At 43.1% G+C, this 20962-nt stretch overlaps 1 protein-coding gene across 5 annotated transcripts in view; it reads right to left on the bottom strand.

Annotated features, from left to right (window-relative positions):
* Positions 1–20962, bottom strand: part of MMS19 (MMS19 homolog, cytosolic iron-sulfur assembly component) — a 43250-nt gene that overhangs the window by 11760 nt on the left and 10528 nt on the right. For 3 of the 5 annotated variants that reach the window (XM_021672926.2, XM_021672927.2, XM_021672931.2), the window contains exons 2-12: positions 15755–15803; positions 13195–13295; positions 11251–11336; positions 10803–10877; positions 10317–10386; positions 9808–9936; positions 9657–9718; positions 2971–3057; positions 2016–2090; positions 1562–1639; positions 550–688 (exon numbers count right to left, since the gene is read on the bottom strand). In XM_021672926.2, coding sequence (XP_021528601.2) covers positions 550–688; positions 1562–1639; positions 2016–2090; positions 2971–3057; positions 9657–9718; positions 9808–9936; positions 10317–10386; positions 10803–10877; positions 11251–11336; positions 13195–13295; positions 15755–15803 — 951 coding nt within the window. The remainder of the gene's footprint in view (positions 1–549; positions 689–1561; positions 1640–2015; positions 2091–2970; positions 3058–9656; positions 9719–9807; positions 9937–10316; positions 10387–10802; positions 10878–11250; positions 11337–13194; positions 13296–15754; positions 15804–20962) is intronic. The other 2 variants (XM_064374016.1, XM_064374015.1) reach the window with 1 other exon arrangement.

Here is a 20962-nt window from a genome sequence, read left to right as displayed (position 1 = left end):
CATCACAGACCTGGGGAGTAGGCCAAACGGCCTGACACCCCTACATTCCACAGAGGTTGGAGACTGAGACCCAAGACAGTTTCCAAGCAGTTAACACTCCAATTGTTTTCAATTCAAAGTAGGGTTATTGCCCCCAAATCACCAAACATGTTGGGGCTTAACATGAAAGGTCACTGGCCCCGAAGGAATGTCATTTCTTTTTTTTTTTTGAGATAGAGTTTTGCTCTTGTTGCCCAGGCTGGAGTGCAATGGCGCCATCTTGGCTCACTGCAACCTACGCCTCCTGGGTTCAAGCGATTCTCCTGCCTCAGCCTCCTGAGTAGCTGGGATTACAGGTGTTTGCCACCACGCCTGGCTATTTTTTTGTATTTTTAGTAGAAACGGGGTTTCACCATGTTGGCCAGGCTGGTCTTGAACTCTTGACCTCAGGTGATCCACCCGCCTTGGCCTCCCAAAGTGTAGGGATTACAGGTGTGAGGCACCATGCCTGGCCAAGGAATGTCATTTCTATTTTGCTCACTCCCCTTTCTGGCTGCCACAGCCACTTACCCTGTAAAATGTTGCTAAGGAAGGAGTCAAGGAGGTCCTCAGCATCAGCACTCAGCACAGAGCGAGACAAACACACAGTCAGGGAGTGGAGGGCCGCCAGGCCCTCTGCCTCCACCCGCTCACTTGCCGTCTGGAACACCTGTCAGGGAGGAATCCCATGGCTACTGAGGTGAGCCTGCACCAGGTAAAACCCACCCAATCCACTGCCTATTTCCTTGTTGTAGAGGGGAGTGAGAACCTCTAGGACATAGCAATGGAAATTAACACCCCAGCTGAGTATCTTCTCGACTGCTGTGTTCTAACCAAGTCCTTAGTTGCACTCAGGATTGAGACACATATTTTCTTTTTTTTTTTTTTTTTTTTCTTTCTTTCTTTTTTGAGACGGAGTTTCGCTCTTGTTACCCAGGCTGGAGTGCAATGGCGCGATCTCGGCTCACCGCAAGCTCCGCCTCCTGGGTTCAGGCAATTCTCCTGCCTCAGCCTCCTGAGTAGCTGGGATTACAGGCATGCGCCTCCATGCCCAGCTAATTTTTTGTATATTTAGTAGAGACGGGGTTTCACCATGTTGACCAGGATGGTCTCGATCTCTTGACCTCGTGATCCATCCACCTCGGCCTCCCAAAGTGCTGGGATTACAGGCGTGAGCCACCGCGCCCAGCCAAGAGACACATATTTTCTGAGAAACAGAAGCCAATTCTGAGCAATGGGTTTGCTCACCTTTCTATTCATCATGGTGCCAGAGGCACCATGGCTTGCACTCCTTGCCACAGAAGGACAAGAACTGGGTAATGTGCAAAGGTGATCAACTGCTCTTCCAAGCAGCTGACCGTCACATAGGGGCTCTCTCTCTTGTCATTCAACTAGAATTATGTCCCCCTGCTTGCCTCCTGAATAACCAGGCATAATACCTTGGCCCTGGGGATGACAGAGGGAAAAGGACAGGATGTATTATTTCCCCTCATGCCTGACAATTTAGAGTTAACAGTAGTGAGTTTATCTGAGTAACACTCACCTCTCTGCGGATAGAAGCCCAGAGGCTGGGAAGGAAGTCCTTCAGTTCCTTCTGTCCATATACAGCACAGCAGGCATTCTGCCAAGAAAGCCACTGCTATCACTTATATACACACTCAGATATCCTAGAATATGCAGGCACCTCAGCATAATGGCACCTGAAGGAGCCAGTTACGATTTTTAATAGTCCTACTCAGGGAAAAGAGAAGTAGGAGATGACCCTGGTTGATAAAATTGAAGCCTAAAGGGGAGTCCTGGTCAGCCTTTCCTCAGTTACTGTGGGATGGGACAAGACAATATACAGCTGGGGGCTTTAGGTCGACGCAGAGGCCCAAATCCTGGGTATCCTCTTCTGAGGCCCATTAGTTGTTCCTTGGCTACCAAGAATCTATATCCTTTAGCACTCCTAACATGTCAAAAGGTAGCTGGGTCCTGTAAGGAGAACAATCACTCACCAGCGTCTGTAGAGAATCCAACTTGGCACTCAGAATCTCAGAATCGACTTTCTCAATCAGCAGGGGCAGCAGAAACTGTGTGACAGAAGGAAGATTTTTTTTTTTTTTTTTGAGACCGAGTCTCACTCTGTTGCCCAGGCTGGAGTGCAATGGCACGATCTTGGCTCCCTGCAACCTCCACCTCCCTGGTTCAAGTAATTCTCCTGCCCTCAGCCTACTGAGTAGCTGGGATTACACGCACGCGCCAGCACGCCTGGCTAACTTTTTGTATTTTTAGTAAAGACGGGGTTTTACCATGTTGGCCAGGCTGGTCTCAAACTCCTGACCTCATGATCCGCCCACCTCGGCCTCCCAAAGTGGGATTACAGGTGTGAGCCACTGCGCCTGGCCTCAGAAGATCTTAAGCCTGAGATGGGTGGTGTCTCAGTCATGTCAAGGTCAACCATGTCCTTGCCATCAGTCCCCAGAAGCAGGTACTACATCAAGGAGCTATATTCAAGTCAGGAGCTATGATGGTTAAGCTAACTTTCCTGCCAAGCAGTGGCCAGAGCCCCGCTACCTCAAAATCAGGCAAGCTGACAAAGTTACAGGATTTCAACAGACAGCACCATTTAGGGATTGGGTTTATTTATTTTTTTGTGTGGGGGGATGAGGTCTCCTTATGTTGCCCAGGTTGGATTTGAACTCCTGGGTTTAAGTGATTCTTTCCACTCAAACTCCTCCTGAGGAGCTGGGACTACTGGTGTGCCCACTGCACCCAGCTCTGGATTATGATTTTAAAGGAAGAGATGGTAAACTTTTCTCCATCGAAGTTCTGAAGATACCTGCCACACAAGACACTTGCAGGATGTCATCCCCTACAGTGTATACCAGATATTCTTCTCCCATGCTTTTATTACTTCTTCAGAGCCTTCTATGGGCAGAGGCTATATACCTTAACCTTGGCTAGACCCACCTCAGCAAATCGCGGTGTAGAAGCCAGCACACTTCGAAGACTCAGGATGAGATCTTCTCTCTGGATACCATAGGGATCATTAGGTGGCTGGAAAAGGGAGAAGGGCCATGGGTTTTGTAACATTTCAGACCAACCTTGAACACAGGCTTGAACCTGGTAGCCCTGCAGAAAAGGGTGATATTCATACCCAATCAGGGAAGACAGTAAGACATGAGGCCCCAGCAAGAAGATAGGCTTGACCTTATATATTCCTTGGGAATTTTTGTCTTTAGGCATTTAAAAAAAATCTGATTATACATTTTCTATCTGATCTATCATTTTACCACTCAGAGATGAGAAGGCTTAACTTTCTGGTATATTGCTTTCTTCTCTGATACATATTGTTACTATGTGCTAGTATATACTGTTTCCGTATAAAATGTGTACTTAAAAATGATCATTTTGTACATGTGGTTTAACACATTAAGAACTTTTTTTTTTTTTTTGACACTAGAGGCAGTGGAATCTCCACAGGAATAAGAGCATTTTTAATGATATTATTCTTTCATAGCATTAGTTTTAGTGGCTATGATTTCATTTTGTGGTTTTAAGTTTATCTAAGTAATTCCTTGTTGGATTTTTCCATTTTTTTCACCCTTATGAAAAGCTGTAATTTGGCCAGGCATGGTGGCTCAAGCCTGTAATCCCAGCATTTGGGAGGCTGAGGTGGGCAGATCACAAGGTCAAGAGATTGAGAGCAAACCCCATGTCTACAAAAAATATAAAAATTAGGCAGGTGTGTTGGCATGCACCTATAATTCCAGATACTTGGGAGGCTGAGACATGAGAATCGCTTGAACCTAGGAGTTGGGGGTTGCAGTGAGCCAAGACAGAGGCACTGCAATCCAGCATGGGTGACAGAGTCAGACTCCATCTCCAAAAATAAATAAATAAATAAATAAATAAATCCCTTTGGTATGTTTTTGGTGGCGTTTTCAAAGAGAAATAGGAAAACCTGATTTATGTTTTCAGTCTGTAATCTTAGTACAGAAACCATCAAGGCTTTCTATGTTTTCAGAATTACAGGTTTTTATTTATTTTTATTTATTTTATTTTTTATTTTTTGAGGCAGAGTCTCGCTCTGTGGCCAGGCTGGAGTGCAGTGGTGCAATCTTGGCTCACTGTAACCTCTGCCTCCTGGGTTCAAGTGATTCTCCTACCTCAGCCTCCCAAGTAGCTGGGACTACAGGCACATGCCACCACACCCAGCTAATTTTTCTATTTTTAGTAGAGACGGGGTTTCACCATGTTGGCCAGACTGGTCTTGAACTCCTGACCTCAAATGATCCACCCGCCTGAGTCTCCCAAAGTGCTGGGATTACAAGCGTTAAGCCACCAAGCCTGGTCTGGTTTCTGTTTTCATGACTTGACTTTGATAGAAAAGATAAAACTGTGGAATTCTCTTATAAAGTAACAAAAAGAGATACAAAATAGAAAACAAAAGGTCAGAAAATCAGAGGTCCAACAAAAGATCAGTGAGAGTTCCAAAATAAAGGAACAGAGAAAGCAGAGGGGAAGAAATCATCAATTAAAGAATTCAAGAAAAATTTTCAGGGCTAATAATGAGTTACCAGATTGACAGGGCTACTAAGTACCCAACGCAATGCATGAAACAGACCAATACTAAGGCATATCACTGTGACGTTTCAATATATTGGGGAGAACCAAACTTATCAGTTTTTCTTTTTTTTGAGACGGAGTCTCACTCTGTCGTCCAGGCTGGAGTGCAGTGGCGCAACCTCAGCTCACTGTAACCTCTGCCTCCTGGGTTCATGCGATTCCCCTGCCTGAGCCTCCTGAGTAGCTGGGACTACAGGTGCATGCCACTATGCCCAGCTAATTTTTTGCATTTTTAGTAGAGATGTGGTTTCACCATATTAGTCAGGCTGGTCTTGAACTCCTGACCTTGTGATCTGCCCATCTCACCCTCCCAAAGTGCTGGGATTACAGGCATGAGCCACTGCACCTGGCCACTTACCAGTTTTTAGAGAGAAGGAAAAAATGGTAAATACAAAGGTTCATGAAACAGAAGAAATTCAGACTTCTCTACAGCAAATGAAAACTAGATAATTTAAATGTAGCAATGCCTTCAAAATCTTGGGGGAAAATAATTTCTACTCTTTTTTTATTTTTTGGTGATTGATAGAGTCTGGCTCTGTCATCCAGGCTGGAATGCAGTGGCATGAGCTTGGCTCACTGCAACCGCTGCCTCCCTGGCCCACATCATCCTCCCACCTCTGCCTCCCCATTAGTAGAAGCTATAGGCTTGGACACCACGCCCAGCTAATTTTTGTATTTCTTACAGAGACAGGGTTTCGCCATGGTGCCCAGGCTGGTCTTGAACTCCTGAGCTCAAGCAATCCACCTGCCTGGGCCTCCCAAAGTACTGGGATTATAAGCGTCAGCTACTGCACCTGGCCTCCTTCTCAGGTGCAATCATAGCGCACTACAGCCTCAAACTCCTAGCCTGAGGTGATTATTCTGCCTCAGCCTCACAAATAGCTAGGACTACAGACATGTGCAACTGCATCCAGTGAGAATTCCCATTCTTTTTTTTTTTTGTTTTTTTTTTTTAACATAGAGTTTCCCCTCTTGTGGCCCAGGCTGGAGTACAATGGTGCAATCTCAGCTCACTGCAACCTCTGCCTCCCAGGTTCAAGTGATTCTCCTGCCTCCGCCTCCCAAGTAGCTGGGATTACAGGTGCCCACTACCACTTGTGGCTAATTTTTATATTTGTAGTAGAGACAGTTTCACCATGTTAGCAAGGCTGGTCTTGAACTCCCGACCTCAGGTGATCCACCTGCCTTGGCCTCCTAAAGTGCTGGGATTACAGGCATGAGCCACTGTGGCTGTCCTAGAATTCCTATTCTTGAATTACATACCCATACTACCAAAGATGAGAGAAAAGATTGAAGACATTTTAGGTTGAAAAAAATCTAAAAAATTCTCACTTCTTTATACATTCTCTCAGGAAAATACTAAAGAATGTAAACCACCAAACTGAAGGGCTAAACCACAAAATGATGAATATTTGAACTCAGGAAATAGGAGATCTGATCCAAAAAAAAAAGGATAAGGGAATCTAGGATGATAGTGAAGGAAGACCCAATATCTACTCTGCATTAGGAGTAAAAAGCAACCCGTTGAAATTGTATGACTAAGAATGGTTTTAACATTTTTAATGTTTGAAACAAATCAAAAGAGTATCTTGTGACAACTGAAAATATGAAATTCAAATTTTAGTGTTCATAAAAAACTTTTATTGGGATATAGCTACTGTAGCTGTTCCTGTGTCTGTGGCTGTTTTTGTGCAATAACAGCAGAGTTGAAGAGAACATATGACCCACAAAGCTACTGTCTGGCCTTTTACAGAAAAAGTTGGCCAGGCATGGTGGCTTATGCCTGTAACCCCAACACTTTGGGAATTCGAGGCAGGTGGATGGCTTGAGCCCAGGAGTTCAAGACCAGCCTGGGCAACATGGCAAAACCCTGTCTCTACAGAAAAATACAACAATTAGCTGAGAGTAGTATTGTGTGCCTATAGTTACAGCTACTTGGGAGGCAGATGTAGTAGGATCACCAGAGTCCAGGGAGGTGGAGGCTGCAGTGAGCTGTGTTGGCGCCTCTACACTCCAGCCTGGTTGACAGTGAGAGCCTGCCAAAAATAAAATAAAATAAAATAAAATAAAAGTTTGCCAACCCCTTCTTAGAGTGAGCATATAAGCATAGTGAAGAAACTGAACCTTAAACTCTTCAGATCCACTACAATGGCACGCAATCAATACTGATTTGTGGATGGGCATGGTGGCTCACGTGTGTAATCCCAGCACTTTAGGAGGCTGAGGCAGGTAGATCAGTTGAGGTCAGGAGTTCAAGACCAAACTGGAAAGCATGGCAAAACCCTATCTCTACTAAAAATACAAAAAAAAAAAAAAAAATTAGTCGCACATTGTGGCACACAACTCTAATCCCAGCTATTCAGGTGACTGAGGCATAAGAATCACTTGAACCCAGGAGTCAGGGGTTGCAGTGAGCAAGGATCGCGCCACTGCACTCTGGCCTGGGCAACAGAGTGAAACTGTCACAGAAACAAAATAAAACAAAACCAACAAAGAAAACTCCAACTTATAATAAAGAATACTTGTAACTCAAATAAACTCAAATAGTTAAACTAAAGCCAGGTGTCTGTTTTAATTAATATCTTGACAAGAGCTTTCTGCTTCTGACAGATTGCCATGCAGAACAACATACAAAAATCTGCTTGAATGAGAGAAACTCTCCTAATATTATCTATACTGGCCTCACCCTTGAGGCCAGTTGCCTAGATTATTTCTGTGAACATATATAAATAGCTGTGAACAGTGATTGTTTCTAATGGAAAAATGGACAGTGGCAGTAAAGCGGTATGAAAGACATTTAATTATCTACCCTTTAAATGCTGAATCATGCTCATTGTATAACCTTTCAAAAAAATGGATGAGGCTGGGCATGGTGGCTCACGTCTGTAATCCCAGCACTTTGGCAGGCTGAGGCAGGTGGATCCCAAGGTCAGGAGTTTGAGACCAGCCTGACCAACATGGCAAAACCCCGTCTCTACCAAAAATACAAACATTAGCTGGGCATGGTGGCACGCCTGTAATCCTAGCTACTCGGGAGGCTGAGGCAGGAGAATCGCTTGAACCCAGGAGGCGGAGATTGCAGTGAGCCCAGATCGTGCCACTGCACTCCAGCCTGGGCGACACAGTGAGACCAAAAATATAAAAAAATTAACTGGGCATGGTGACGTATGCCTGTAATCCCAGCTACTTGGGAGGCTGAGGCAGGAGAATTGCTTGAACCCAGGAGGCGGAGACTGTAGTGAGCCAAGATTGCACCACTGCACTACAGCCTGGGTGATAGTGACAGACTCTGTCTCAAAAAAAAAAAAGATGAAATACTGTTCCTCTCCCTGAAATTATAAACGCACATATTCTTTGACCTAGCAATTTCTTTTAGGAATTTATTCTATCATTATACCCATTTGTATGAAAGTTGTGGCACTGCTTATAACAGCAAAAGATTATCAACAATCCATAAAGGACTAGTGAAATTAATTCGTTATTTCTGGTCAAAGGAATATTATGCAGCCATAAAGAATGAAAGAGCTAACTTATATACTGATATGGAATACTCTCCAAGACATAGTGTTCAGTGAAAAAAGCAAAGTACAGGAGAAATGTGTGTGTGTGTGTACATGCCGGTGTGTGCGCAACTATGATTCTGGAGAGGTGGTGTTAAAGCATTTGCTTGTACAGAGATGAAAAAGCTCTGTAAAGATACAAACATAACTGATAACTTGGTTGATTATGGAGAAAGAGGATGGTAGGGAGATTTTCCACCTTTTTGGACTTTGAATCATGTGAATGAATTATCTTTTCAAAACCAACACAAAACACAAAATAAAGGCCAGGTGCAGTGGCTCACGCCTGTAATCCCAGCACTTTGGGAGCGGTGGTGGGAGGATCACAAGGTCAGGAGTTCAAGACCAGCCTGGCCAAGATGGTGAAACCCCATCTCTACTAAAAATACAAAAAAATTAGCCGGGTGTGGTGGTGGGTGCCCTACTCCCAGCTACTCGGGAGGCTGAAGCAGAGAATTGTTTGAACCCGGGAAGCGGAGGCTGCAGTGAGCCAAGATCGCGCCACTGTACTCCAGCCTGGGTGACAAGAGCGAGACTCCATCTCAAAAAATAAACAACACAAAAACAAAAAACCAAAGTAAAAACAGAAGAACGTGGTGGCTAACCCAGGATCTTTCAAGATTTCAAGGGTATAAATTCTTCCGAGTTAGAAAAAGGAATTCTAATTATGAGAGATGAAAAGATTCATTTCAGGAGAGAAGTGGTCCCCAAGGAACATGGCAACTAAATATGCTGGTAAGAAATTCCTTATAGCAAAGATAGTGGTGTCACGATAAAGGCAATGAGAGTCAATATGCTATTTGGCATGCTGCAATAGAATGCCTTTTATTTCTTTCAAACCACTAATGCTTGCAGTATACACACCCACACAGTGATGAAACTCTTGAGTATTTGGCAGTAGAAGGGAACTCAACTGCAGAGTGGGAGGAAGGCCCAAGAGGGTCAGAGCAAACACCTTCTGTACACTGTGCACAACTGTGCCTTCTTTGTTTTGTCACTTTGTTTCCATAGCCTGAGATGCCCTGTTCAATTCCAGAATCATATCCTATGCACCCCTCGCAAACCAGCTGAAATCCTATCTTAACTGTGAAGTCAGTTCCTGCCTACTCTAGCTCACACTTGAACTCTTGTCTTCTCTGAAAAGTTATAGCACTACTCATTTTCCCACCTAATCTCCTATTGTTACTTAAATGTTTTAGCCTTAAGGGCAGGAACAGTATTTTACAATCCTATAGCCTTCAGCACTAAATACACTGTTAAGGAGCTTAAGAATCCCCCAAATACACACTGCTTTGAATCCTTCCTTATATGTCAAATGCTTTTCCACTTCCTAGTCTATTAAAATATAAAATAATGAGGGTAGGGATTTCTATTTTGTTGACCTGTACCCTCAGTGCCCAGAACAGGGCTTGGCACATAGCAGATACTCAACAAATATATGAATCAATCAATGTAGGTGTTACTTACAGGGGTAAAATCGATAGGGAAATAACAGGATGTCACTTCAAACAACTCTTCCACAAAGGGTCCTGTGGCAACAGAGAAAGAATGAGGTTGGCTTATCAGCTTCATTCATCTGATAAAGCCCCAACAGCTAATCATGGCTACCACAATGTACCCAGGCTATAGTCCCTGGAGATGAGGTCATGGACAATGTGGAAGGCCACCAGAAGATTACGAGGATCCTTTTCCCCATCCATCACCTGGATGAAGCCAAAGGTGAAGTCAGCTCCTAGGCCCTTTAGCTCTGGGAAGGAAAGAAAAGGTTACTATACTGTCCCATAGGACAGAAAGTGTGGGCTTTCCCTTGGCCTGTTCTCCCTCTGTGATCACTGCCTCCCCTTTCCCTTCAGGGCTGACCCTTTTTCCATTCCAAGAAGTACTCAGTGAAGAGATGTGCAACAGTATACACACTGTTGTGGAGGTAAGAATTTAAAACACTGGCTCAAACAAACTCTACTCTTCCTTTACTTCACTGGGGAGAGAGCAGACCCCTCTTTCTCTTTATCATTCTCTCTCAGGATACCAGCTCGTCTATATAACCCCAGGGTAAAAGGAGTCCTACTAATAGGGGAAGAAGTAGGCTGTGCATGCTTTTGACATTTCCCAGAAGGCTCTGCCTCTTACCTTCTTCCCGGGTTCGCATAAAATTGGTAATGATATTGTAGACTGTGTGTCGGTCCACCTGTGGCAGGGACTTGGGTGTGGGGGAGAAAGGAAGTGAAGAAAATACTCAAAGAATACCTCAGCTGACACAGCTAGTTCTTGCTTCATAATCTCTAAGTGAACAGTGCTCTTTACACCAGCATAAGATCAGTCTAAGAAGAACTACAGAGAAAGGGTATGGCTATTGATTCAGCAGCACATCAGTGGTGCTAATATTTCAAACCTGCCTGATGGATGGATGCCTTACTTTCTGTAGGTATAAGAGGACACAGGTCAGATCTAATGGCATGCACAGCTCTCCTTGTCTGGTCGCAAAGAAGAGCATATATACATTCACAAGATCCAAAAGAATTCAGAACTTAGACAGCAATAATTTTTGCTATCGAATCCCAGTTATGTCAAGGGGTGGAGACAGAGGAGAATACCAACATGACTGTTATCCCTCACCTGTACATGCACTTCCTGGAAGATGGCTTTAAGCACAGAAACAGCCAGCCCTGGGGGCAAGGCCACACACAGGCTCTGGGGGAGAAGAGAAGGCATGTGAACACTAAAGGAATTGCAGCATGGCCTCCAAGACACAACCCTAAAACAGGCCTAATTAGCTACTGTGAGAATCACAGCATCCTGGTTAAGGAAGAAGTACTAATAGTGAGAATCTTTCTTAAGCTGATGTGTCCTCTGCAGCTCTTTCCAGCTGGCTCTGGTTTCCAGTCCCCCAAAGTACACTTTTACTCTCTAGGGGAAAACAGAAGTAGAGTTGGTGACACTAATTTAGTCCCACATTTGGGCACCTGCTCCTCAGCATGTGAACCATCACACCCAAAGCGCAAGGAGAGAACTAGACAGGGGCTTCCTTGAACAACGTTATGTAATGAAATGAAGGAGAACTCACAAGTGCCTTCAAACCCTGCAGGACAGATGGGATCACAAGATGATGGTCCTTCAGCCGGTTCTCATAGAACAGTATCAGGTGTACCACTGCACAAACCAGATTCAGCCATTAGTTTACATAGGCACAAGGAGGGCCCAACAGTTTTGCCTAAGTCTATAATGGTTGTTTCTGTTTGGGTTCCACTACAAATTTTATCTTTCATCAAGACATATATCCTATGCTGTCCCATTTGAAGGTGTTTTGACTTGATCAATCAGGAAAACAGGAACATTTCTTGATATCCATTCTCATATATGTCCACAGTAAAATCCACTCTCAGCCCAAAACTGCGTTTCGACAGAACTGGAGTCCACATATTTTTTCTCAATGGGCCAGACGGTAAATATTATAGGCTTATAGGATATGGTCTCTATCCCAACTACTCAATTCTGCTGTTTTAACAAAAAAGTAGCATAGACAACAGGAAAATGAGTGTAGCTATGTTCCAATAAAACTATATTTATGAAAATAGGGTGTATGATGTGTTCTTTTTTATGTGTGAAGTCTTATAAAGTATTTTTTCTGTGTATATATTTTTAAATTTATATAGATGATATAATACACACACACACCCCCCCCTCCCAAATAGGCTGTAAGTTGGGCATGTGGTGCTTCTTCCAAGGACCCTTAGATCAATCCCAGGAGGAGCCCTAGCTGTTGTTCCCCATTTGATGCCCCTTTCCAGCAGGAAGTAGCCAAAGAAGTTGTCGCCCAAAACCCCCTAACAGCAATTAGTGTGGCATCTCCACAGGGAGGAATGTTGTAGGAGTTAGTAAGAAATTATTTTAGGCAGATAGAGGAAAAGAGGTCCTTGGGAAGTTTTCATTTTTTAAAGAATCTCTGAAGAAAAGTTTCTTGTAAAGTTCCTGCTCTTAGAGCCAGGCTGGCAACCTTTGATACGCAAACGCAAGCCATTAGAAACTGAGTCCACCCAAACATGACGATTCCTGTGGCATTCTTGCCCTTTCCCCACATTTCTGGCAACACGGCCACCCCCATGAGTCCCCACGTGTGTAGAACATCATGATGCCCTGTATTTGCATATTAAAAGGCTAGGGTAGGAAGGCCAGTTTTTTTGAGGGCTACGTAAATGACGTGCCTAGTCAAACCAATTCCCTGAGCCCTATGCAAATCAGACACCACTACCTCCAGGCTCAGTATATATACCTAGCTAGTATCTGTGGCAGGTGGGGTTCCCTCTCTCAGCTTTGAAGCCTCCCCCCTGCCCACCACCCCGTCTCTGTACAGGGGAGCTTCTTCCTTCTCCCTTCCTTCTTGCCCCTTCTTGCCTATTAAACTCTCTGCTCCTTAAAACCAAACAACAAACAAACAAAAAACCCCCCATAAAACCCAGAAAAACCAGGCTGCAGTTTGCCTATCCCTTTGCAGAAGGTGAGTGAGTTGTTAGCCTTTTTCCCCCTCAGAACATCAAAGCATATTGATATTTCATTACTTTTCCTCTCTGCCTGTTAAATACTGCCCTGTTCATTTTACAGAGTGGGAAAAATACACTGAAAAAACAGTCTAAGGCTACATTTGAAATCCACATGTCTTTTTTTTTTTTTGAGACAGAGTCTCACTCTGTCATCCAGGCTGGAGTGCAGTGGCATGATCTCGGCTCACTGCAACTTCCATTTCCCAGGTTCAAGCAATTCCTGCCTCAGTCTCCCAAGTAGCTGGGAGCCCGCCACCATGCCCAGCTAACTTTTTGTATTGAAATCCATATGTCTTGTGTCTCAATTCTAATCATCTCTGCCATATACACCAGTGAGGAATGAAGACCTCGAATTAGTAGTTCATAGATACTTTATACCTTCCTTCCCTGCCTGTAAAGTTGTCTTGACTCGACATTGGAGACATGGGCTCAGCAAGCCAAGAAGACATTTCAACTAGCGATACCAGTACCTTCCTTCTCCAGGAGCAAGGAGTGACACTGGAGTAGCACCTGTGACAAAAGCTGGATTCCTCGTGCCCGAGTTCGGGGTTCTGGATTCTCTAGAGAGGACCTGGGGGGAAACAGGATAGAGAGAGCACGCAATTACTCAGTTCAAATGCTTGAAGAATTAAATATTTTACATTATGGTGGCGCGTGCCTGTAATCCCAGCTACTCAGGAGGCTGAGGCAGGAGAATTGCCTGAACCCAGGAGGCGGAGGTTGCAGTGAGCCGAGATCGCGCCATTGCACTCCAGCCTGGGCAACAAGAGTGAAATTCCGTCTCAAAAATAAATAAATAAATAAATATTTTACATTAGTCACACTTACCCCCTGGGCATGGAAGCAGAGCCAAACCCTGTTAAGAGTAAAAACAGCCCAGGAAGGTGTTCCTGAGGTAACGGCATTACAGATACCAGTAAGGACAGAAGGCTTACTAGCGATCCTCAGACTTATCTGGCATCATTAGAGGCACATGTGACACCAAGAGCCAACAGAAGTTTCTGCCTCCAGGCACCCCCAGCTTGGCAACTAATGAACACGGTGCTTATTCTTTTTCCCCAGTGATAAGATTTCTTCCCAGTGACATTTCCCTGAAATAGAGCTTAGCAGCTACCCACAGGGTTTGAGAGATGATTGGCAGCTGCAGCTTCTACCAAAATGAGGAGAATGTGTGCATTTTTGTAAATTAATGCCAAGGAAAAAAATGCTTAGAATCACCACCAAGTTCCTAGGGGGAAAGAAAACGTGAAAAACCAAAACTTTATAACTGGAAAGTTACAAAGTAAGATAGCTAGAATATAGCTTTAACTAGGTAGGATTATTGATATGAGAAGCTGGACTGAAGCTACAAGGAAGTGACTTGCCCTCAAAATTGCTCTACGGAGATTATACTGAAACATTCTAGAAATAATCTAAGCAGGAACAATCAGAGAGTGGAAGAGTTCTGGCCACGACAGCTGTATTGAACCTCGAGGGTAAGAGTGTACATAACTAGGAGTAAGGGGACAACAATAAGATCGCTCTTAACGGGATCTCCATAGGATAAATAACCTGTAGAAAAGTTTCTACTCAGGAAGTAGAAAACTGTGCATTCAGTCTGGGTGTGGTGACTCACACCTGTGATCCCAGAATTTTGGGAGACAGACAGGAGGATCATTTGAGCTCAGCAGGTCACAACTAGCCTGGGCAACATACTGGGACCCTGTCTCTACAAAAAATATTAAAAAATTAGCTGGTCATGGTGGCGTACGCCTGTAGTCCCAGCTACTTGGGAGGCTGAGGTAAGCGGATCACCTGGGCCCAGGAGGTTGAGGCTGCAGTGGGCCGTGATTGCTCCTCTGCACTCCAGCATGATTAACAAAGACCCTGTCTCAAAGAAAAAGAAAAAAGAAAACTATGCATTTGAAGCATTTAAAAATGGACCAGGTAAACAAATGTATTATTAGCAGCATTATTAGGAACCGTCAAAAAGTAAAGACAATCCAGATGTCCATCCACTGATAAATGATTAAATAAGATCCATATCCATACAATGGAATATTATTCAGCAAGAAAAGAAATGCAGAAGAGACCGGGCACGGTGGCTCATGCCTGTAATCCCAGCACTTTGGGAGGCTGAGGCAGGTGGATCACCTGAGGTCGGGAGTTCGAGACAGGGTTTAACCATGATGTCCAGGCTATTCTTGAACTCCTGAGCTCAGGCAATCCACCTGCTTTTGCCTCTCAAAGTGCTGGGATTACAGGTGTGAGCCACTGCACCCAGCCAATGGTGTATTTTTTTTTTTTTAATGGACCAAGGTCACCACAATGTGAGTAGAAAGGCCAAATAGTCTGTTATGTGAGAGAAATGTGTAACAATGACTTCGTTTTTTAATTTACCCCAATTTTCTAGTTTTTTTGCTTTAGAAGACATGCTGTGACAATGAACAACTCTTACTAACAAGACTTGTCAATTCCAGTGGTCTATACCAAGTGTGAAATATGAAGAAAATAAACATTAGACTACAAGCACATACTCCTCTAAGTGCTTAGAATCCCAAGCTACAACACTGCTTTATCTGCTGTTTCCCAAAGCCTTTTTTCCTAATGGGGATCTGCAGCAGGGTCAGCCTCCTGGGAACTCCCCAGGCTGGGCCCACAGCTTGTTCTGAGTCAGGTCTAGGCAGGCTAGCATCCCATGGAGGTAGGTGGGTCTAAAGATGCATAAAGGAATCCCGGTTCTAATTAACCAACAGCTGATGCCCTTCAACCATGTACCTCATCCCAAAGCCGTGGGCTATACCAGGAGTTGATGTGGCCTACAGGCTGTGTGCTCCCAAACACTACTAAAGAAGCCTCAGCCAGATGGCATGAAACTCTTTTTGGGAAAAACAATTCAAACACATAGACTTAAACTGAGGTACTAATATGGAAGGGGGTTGCTTTGCTACAGGACAAATTCGGGCTCTGGAAAGCAGCAATGCACAAAAGTAACTTTTCAGAATATACAGTCAGGGTTGGAGAAGAACATTCTATAGCAGAGGCTCTTACCCAAGGGCTTCCACAACTTGTAACACTGTATAGTTGCCAGATTTCACATCTGCAGGAAATAAAATAAATAAATATGAAAAATCAAACCCTACCAAAGGGTTGAATAACACTAATTACTAATGTTTCCTGCCTGCCCTAGGCTTTGTACCTTGGGGCCCACTATACTTGTCAAGAGCCCTCCTAGATAAGCAGCAGCATTACTGTAATATTGCAAATATCCAGCTTTGTATAAAAATTGAAAAGGAATAAATATATCATTTGCAAACGACATGAATGTATATCTTAAAAATCTAAGAGAAATAAAAAAATACTGCAAACAAAATAATTTGTTAAATTAGCTGGGTATAAAATATTATGAAATTTAAAATCTTCATATATATATATATGTATACACAATAGCCTGTAAAATGATGTAAAGAAAAAAGACCCTATTTATAATAGCAAAAAAAGAAAAAGGAAAAACAAAACCATGGATATAAACTTTTTTCCCTCATTTTTGAAAATCATGGTAAAATACATTAGATAAAAACTCTTTTTTTTGGCTGGGCGAGGTGGCTCACGCCTGTAATCTCAGCACTTTGGGAGGTCAAGGCGGGCGGATCATGAGGTCAGGAGATCGAGACCATCCTGGCCAACATGGTGAAACCCTGTCTCTATTAAAAATACAAAAAAATTAGCCAGGGGTGGTGGCACGTGCCTCTACTCCCAGCTAATCGAAAGGCTGAGGCAGGAGAACCACTTGAAGCTGCGTGGCGGAAGTTGAAATGAGCCGAGATCACACCACTGTACTCCAGCCTGGATGACAGAGTGAGACATTGTCTCAAAAAAAAAAAAAAAAAAGTCTTTCTCTTTTGCCATTGTACTCCAGCCTGGACAACAGAGTGAGTGAGACATTGTCTCGGGGTAAAAAAAAAAAAAAAGTCTCACTCAGGCTGGAGTGCAGTGGTATAATCACAGCCTTCCAGGCTTAGGTGATCCTCCCACATCAGCCTCCCACCTAGCCTCCCACCTAGCTGGGACTAAAGGTATGTGCCACCACCACCAGCTAAGCATTTTGTATTTCTTTGTAGAGATGGGTTGTGCCATGTTGCTGGTCTTGAACTTGTGGGCTCAAGTGATCCTCCCATCTCAGTCTCCCAAAGTGCTGGGATTACAGACATGAGCCACTGCGCCCAACCTAGATATAAACTTAACAAAAAATGTGAAAATCTGAATGATAAAAACTTTATTTTACTCATTTATTTGTTTATTTTTTTGAAACACAGTTCACTCTTGTCACCCAGGCTGGAGTGCAGTGGTGCAATCTCAGCTCACTGCACTCCACCTCATGGTTCAAGCGACTCTCGTACCTCAGCCTCCCAAGTAGTTGGGATTACAGGCTCATGCCACCACACCCAGCTAATTTTTGTATTTTTAGTAGAGATGGGGTTTTACCATGTTGGCCAGGCTGGTCCCAAACTCCTGACCTCAGGTGATCCACCCACCTCTGCCTCCCAAAGTGCTGGGATTACAGGCGTGAGCCACCATGCCCGGCCAATGAAAACTTTAAAACACTGGAGAAATATCACTTCACACCTGCTAGGATAGCTATTATCAAAAAGACAAGAGATAACAAGTGCTGGTGAAGACAGAGAGAAAAGTGAACCCTGATACACTGTTGATAGGAATGTAAATTGGTGCAGCCATTATGGAAAACAGTTGGAGGTTCCAGAAAAAATTAAAAATAGAACTACTATATGATCCAATAATCCCACTACTAGGTACATATCCAAAGGAAATGAAATCAATATCTGAAGAGATGTCTGTACTACCATGTTCACTGCAGCATTATTCACAATAGCCAAAATCTGGTAACAACCTAAGTGTCAACAGATAAATCAATAAAGAAAATGTGACGTGTGGCTGGGTGCGGTGGCTCACACCTGTAATCACAGCACTTTGGGAGGCCAAGGTGGGTGGATCACAAGGTCAGGAGTTCAAGACCAGCCTGGCCAAGATGGTGAAACCCCACCTCTACTAAAAATACAAAAAAATTAGCTGGGCATGGTGGTGGGCACCTGTAATCCCAGCTACTTGGGAGGCTGAGGCAGAGAACTGCTTGAACCCAGGAGGCAGAGGTTGCGACAGAGCAAGACTCCGTCTCAAAAAAAAAAAAGAAAAAAGAAAATATAATGTATGTGTACACATATACAATAGAGTATTATTCAGCTATAAGAAAGAAAGAAATCCGGCCGAGCGCGGTGGCTCATGCCTGTAATCCCAGCACTTCGGGAGGCCGAGGCGGGCGGATCACGAGGTCAAGAGATCGAGACCATCCTGGTCAACACGGTGAAACCCCGTCTCTACTAAAAATACAAAAAATTAGCTGGGCACGGTGGCACGTGCCTGTAATCCCAGCTACTCAGGAGGCTGAGGCAGGAGAATTGCCTGAACCCAGGAGGCGGAGGTTGTGGTGAGCCAAGATCGCGCCATTGCACTCCAGCCTGGGTAACAAGAGCGAAACTCCATCTCAAAAAAAAAAAAAAGAAAGAAAGAAAGAAATCCTGCCACTTGTTTTTTTTTTTGAGACAGTCTCTGTCTGTCAGCCAGGCTGGAGTGCAGTGATGTTATCTCGGCTCACTGCAACCTCCACCTCCCAGTTTCGAGCAATTCTCCTGCCTCAGCTTTCTGAGCAGCTTTGGGATTAGAGGTGAATGCCACCATGCCTGGTTAATTTTTGTATTTTTTAGTAGAGACGGGATTTCGCCATGCTGGCCAGGTTGGTCTAAAACTCCTGACCTCAGGTGATCTGCCCGCCTTAGCCTCTGAGAATGCTGGGATTACAGGCATGAGCCACTGTGCTGGGCCAAAATCCTGCCACTTGGGACAACACGAATGAACCTGGGTGAACATTTTGCTAAGTGAAATAAGCCAGACATAGAAAGACAAATACAGTATCCTATGATCTCACTTATAGGCAGAATCTAAAAAAAGTTGAATTCACAAAAGCAGAGAGTAGAATAGTGGTTGCAACGTACAGAAGAAAATGGGGAGAAACTGGTTAAAGGGTTTTTTTTTTTTTAAAAAAAAAAAAGCACTAATGAGGATCTGAAAACTTTATAGAAAGGCATCTCATATCTTTGAAAGACTAAAGATGACAAATCTCCCAAATCAATCTATAATTTTAAGATAATCACCATAAAAGTCAGGCATGGTGGCTCATGCCTGTAATTCCAGCACTTTGGAAGGCCGAGGTGGGTGGATCACCTGAGGTCAGGAGTTTGAGACCACCCTGACCAACAGAAACCCGTCTCTACTAAAAATACAAAATCAGCCAGGCGTGGTGGTGCATGCCTGTAATCCCAGCTACTTGGGAGGTTGAGGCAGGAGAATCACTTGAACACGGGAGGCAGAAGTTGCAGTGAGCTGAGATCGCTCTATTGCACTCCAGCCTGAGCAACAAAACTCTGTCTCACAAAAAAAGAAAGGATAATCACCATAAAAACACTAACAGAATATTTTTAGAAACTAGATAAGCTTATCTTGAAATTAAAGTGCAATATATATATTATATACATAATTAGACATATATATTAGATATATATAATGTATAATAAAGTATATATGTTTAATATATGTTAGACATACATATCATATATAATTATTAGACATTATATATTAGACATATATAATATATTAGACATTATACATTAGACATATGTCATATATTATGTCTAATAATTATATAATATATATATTATATATATATATTATATAATTAGGCAAATTCTGAAAAACAGTAATAGAAAAGCAGGGGGAAGGCAGCCCTTCCAGATATTAAAAGATTTTTATATGGTCACATTTTAAAAGTGTACACTTTTACCAACAAAAAAAGAAAAAGTATACACTTTTGAATATACTTGTAATTTTCCAAAATAAAAGTAAAAATCAAAAATAACCAGTGTAGTTTCAATTCATACTCAAAGAAATCAATGGTACAAAAATAGAATAGAAAGTCCAGAGACATGGCAGGGCATGGTGGCTCACATCTGTAATCCTAGCACTTTGGAAGGCCGAGGTGGGTGGATCATCTGAGGTTGGGAGTTCGAGACCAGCCTGACCAACATGGAGAAACCCCACCTCTACTAAAAATACAAAATCAGCCAGGCATAGCGGCACATGCCTGTAATCTCAGTTGCTCAGGAGGCTGAGGCAGGAGAATCACTTAAACCCAGGGGGCGGAGGTTGCAGTGAACTGAGATTGCACCACTGCACTCCAACCTGGGAAACAAGAGGGAAACTCCGTCTCAAAAATAAAAAAAAAAAAAAAAAAGAAAAGAAAGTCCAGAGACACAAATACATATGAGAATATAATTTTTAAAATCATACTTCAGTTAATGGGAAAAATAAAGACTATTCAATATATAGTGTTAGAATGATTGCATAAATATTTGGAAAACAAACGAAAACAAACATTGGCTCTAAATCTTTCACCAAAATGTATTTTTCAAATATGAGAACATTTCTAAGAACAAGATAAAATTCAGAAGACATAAAGGATTGATTTTCTACAAGGCAAAAATAATCATCACAGGACAAATTGGGAAAAAAAGTTTGCAAGTCTTAAAACAAAAGGCCAGTTTACCAGTATATAAAGAGTTCCAGCAAATCAATGCAGAAAAAGCCAACAATTTAAAATGAGCAAAAACAGGCCAGGCACTGTGGCTCATGCCTGTAATCCCAGCACTTTGGGAGGCTGAGGAGGGTGGATTGCTTGAGGCCAGGAGTTTGAGACTAGCTTAGACAATATGGTGAAATCCCATCTCCACTAAAAATACAAAAATTAGCCGGTGTGGTGGTGCATGCCTGTAATCCCAGCTACTTGGGAGGCTAAGGCATAAGAATCACTTGAACCCAGGAGGCAGAGGTTGCAGTGAGCTGAGATCGTGCCACTGCACTCCAGCCTGGGCAACGGTGTGAGACTCTGACTCAAAAAAAATAAATAAAAAATAAAAAGGGCAAAAACCAAAAAAATGAACAGGCATTCCAGAGAAAATGAACAAGTATGTATGAAAAGATGTTCAACCATATTCACAATAAAAGATGCAAATTAAACTATACAGAAACTTTTTAAGAAAATCTACCAGACTGGCAAAGATAAAAAACTTAGCAATATATGTTTGGTCATGGTATTCAGAAACAGACACTCTTAAACACTATAGGTAGGAT

The sequence above is a fragment of the Aotus nancymaae genome, unplaced genomic scaffold, assembly GCF_030222135.1.
Source record: "Aotus nancymaae isolate 86718 unplaced genomic scaffold, 86718_ANA_hifiasm-v0.15.2.pri h1tg000010l, whole genome shotgun sequence".
Taxonomy (NCBI): Eukaryota; Metazoa; Chordata; class Mammalia; order Primates; family Aotidae; genus Aotus; species Aotus nancymaae.
The sequence above is the reverse complement of the archived record's forward strand: the minus strand, read 5'-3'. Positions and strand labels throughout refer to the sequence as shown.